The following is a 2,500-nucleotide window of genomic DNA, read 5'->3' as shown; positions in this document are numbered from 1 at the left end:
CAAGATAGATAGATAGATAGATAGATAGATAGATAGATAGATAGATAGATACTTTATTGATCCCCAAGGGGAAATTCAAGTAGCAGGGGAGTCACATGTGCTGGTTTCCAGCCTGAGCTACCGGGCGAAATCCAAATTTGCAGGTCAGGCAGGGTTCACTTTTTCCTCAAAATTGGCAAAAATTCTGCTTTTGACGGTCTTCTCCGTTTGGGGTGCGGTCTCACTCCGGGGTCTACACACCCAGCCCTGGCTATGTAAATGGGAAACAAAGGAGTAGCTCGGACTGATCTGTGCACTATTCCAACCTGCAATGTTGCTTTAGGAGAACAAACGCTCCTGCTTAGGCTCAGCGGTGTGCCACGCTGTGTGTTCCTGGCGTGAGGCTTTTGTCTACATTACGGAGCGCTCTGTTTGTTCATCTCATGTGATGCCTGCGAGGTGTCACTAGACAAGAGCTTTAAACACTCTCTCGTTCCCCCTGCGCTGGTCTCCTACCTCCGCTAACATTAGCATGGTATTTAAACACCCACTCACTCACTCACGCTGGTCTCCTACCTCCGCTAACATTAGCATGGTCTTTAAACGCCCACTCACGCTGGTCTCCTACCTCCGCTAACATTAGCATGGTCTTTAAACACCCACTCACTCACTCACGCTGGTCTTCTACCTCCACCAACATTAGCATGGTATTTAAACACCCACACTCACGCTGGTCTCCTACCTCCACTAACATTAGCATGGTTTTTAAACACCCACTCACTCACTCACGCTGGTCTTCTACCTCCACCAACATTAGCATGGTCTTTAAACACCCACTCACTCACTCACGCTGGTCTTCTACCTCCACCAACATTAGCATGGTATTTAAACACCCACACTCACGCTGGTCTCCTACCTCCGCTAACATTAGCATGGTCTTTAAACACCCACTCACTCACTCACGCTGGTCTTCTACCTCCACCAACATTAGCATGGTATTTAAACACCCACACTCACGCTGGTGTCCTACCTCCGCTAACATTAGCATGGTCTTTAAACACCCACTCACTCACTCACTCACGCTGGTCTCCTACCTCCGCTAACATTAGCATGGTTTTTAAACACCCACTCACGCTGGTCTCCTACCTCCGCTAACATTAGCATGGTTTTTAAACAGCAACTCACTCGCGCTGGTCTCTAACTTCCGCTAACATTAGCATGGTCTTTAAACACCCACTCACTCGCGCAGGTCTCCTACCTCCGCTAACATTAGCATGGTCTTTAAACACACACACACACTTGCGCTGGTGTCCTACCTTCGCCAACATTATCCTGGTCTTCGCTACGTCCAGAGGCGTGGTTACAAATGCTGCAATTCCACCTAAAACCACACACATACAAATAAATGTTTTTATTTGGATACGAAAGCAAAGGCATCAAAACAATGTACATTATTAATTTTAAAAGAGTAGGTATAAGAAACTTAAGAATATTATTAACATGTGAAGACACACACACAGACAAACACAACTGCAGACACACACACACACACACACACGGTCAGTGAAAAGCGAAAATCTATTCTTGTGCTGGCTTGTCATGATTAAGATTTAAAACGGACAGATCTTCTGGGAGACGATGAGGACTAGCATCTCCTCCAAACACCTACCTAACAACAACAACAACAACAACAACAACAACAACAACAACAACGCAAAGCGAGCGCAGCAGCAGCCATAGCGGCTGTGGATATTTGCCTTCCTTCAGGGCCAGGCGATGATGAGCGCCTGAAAAAGGAAGATGACAGATGGACTGTTGAAGTGTTTGGGGCGGTCTGGCAGCAATGTGCTTGCCGGAACTGGCACTGGTTGGCCTGTGTGTGTGTGTGTGTGTGTATGGGGCGGGGGGGTGGGCTTTGTGGTGTGTGTGTGTGTGTGTGTGTGTGTGTTTGTGGTGTACAAAGGCTCTTTCTTAAGGATAGGCTCTCTACCTGCACCAAATCCATCATCCCCTTCCTCCCTTCCCCAGAGCCCCAAAGCGACGCAACTGCTGGAGGGGAGACTGTTTTCAACACACACACACACACACACACACACACACACACACACACACACACCCCTCCAAACCATTTGGTCCCCACACACCATAAATTGCAACACCTCCACCTGACAAACTCACTCTTCAATAAGCACACACCTGTATGCTTGTCTACAAACAGAATACACAGACACACACACACACACACACACAGCTCAAGGCCACGTGAGATGTGTGTGTGTGACACAAGGCCACGCATGCATACGTGTGCACACATAGGCTGACACATCCACGGATATGCATGTTTGAACACAAACACATCCACTGACCCATAGCCATATATACACACATGCATGAGCATGTATTCAGAAAATACTTACACACAGATAGATACACACACATACACACACACACACACACACATACAGGCATAAAGGATACACACACACACACACACACACACACACACACACACACACACACA

At 47.4% G+C, this 2,500-nt stretch overlaps 1 protein-coding gene across 1 annotated transcript in view; it reads right to left on the bottom strand.

The window, feature by feature from the left end:
• slc25a26 (solute carrier family 25 member 26) overlaps nt 1–2,500 on the bottom strand; it is a 52,126-nt gene that overhangs the window by 8,726 nt on the left and 40,900 nt on the right. The window contains exon 8 of the mRNA XM_062544956.1: nt 1,296–1,360. Within this exon, the coding sequence (XP_062400940.1) occupies nt 1,296–1,360 (65 nt within the window). The remainder of the gene's footprint in view (nt 1–1,295; nt 1,361–2,500) is intronic.

Source organism: Sardina pilchardus, chromosome 9 (assembly GCF_963854185.1).
Source record: "Sardina pilchardus chromosome 9, fSarPil1.1, whole genome shotgun sequence".
NCBI lineage: Eukaryota > Metazoa > Chordata > Actinopteri > Clupeiformes > Clupeidae > Sardina > Sardina pilchardus.
The sequence above is the reverse complement of the archived record's forward strand: the minus strand, read 5'-3'. Positions and strand labels throughout refer to the sequence as shown.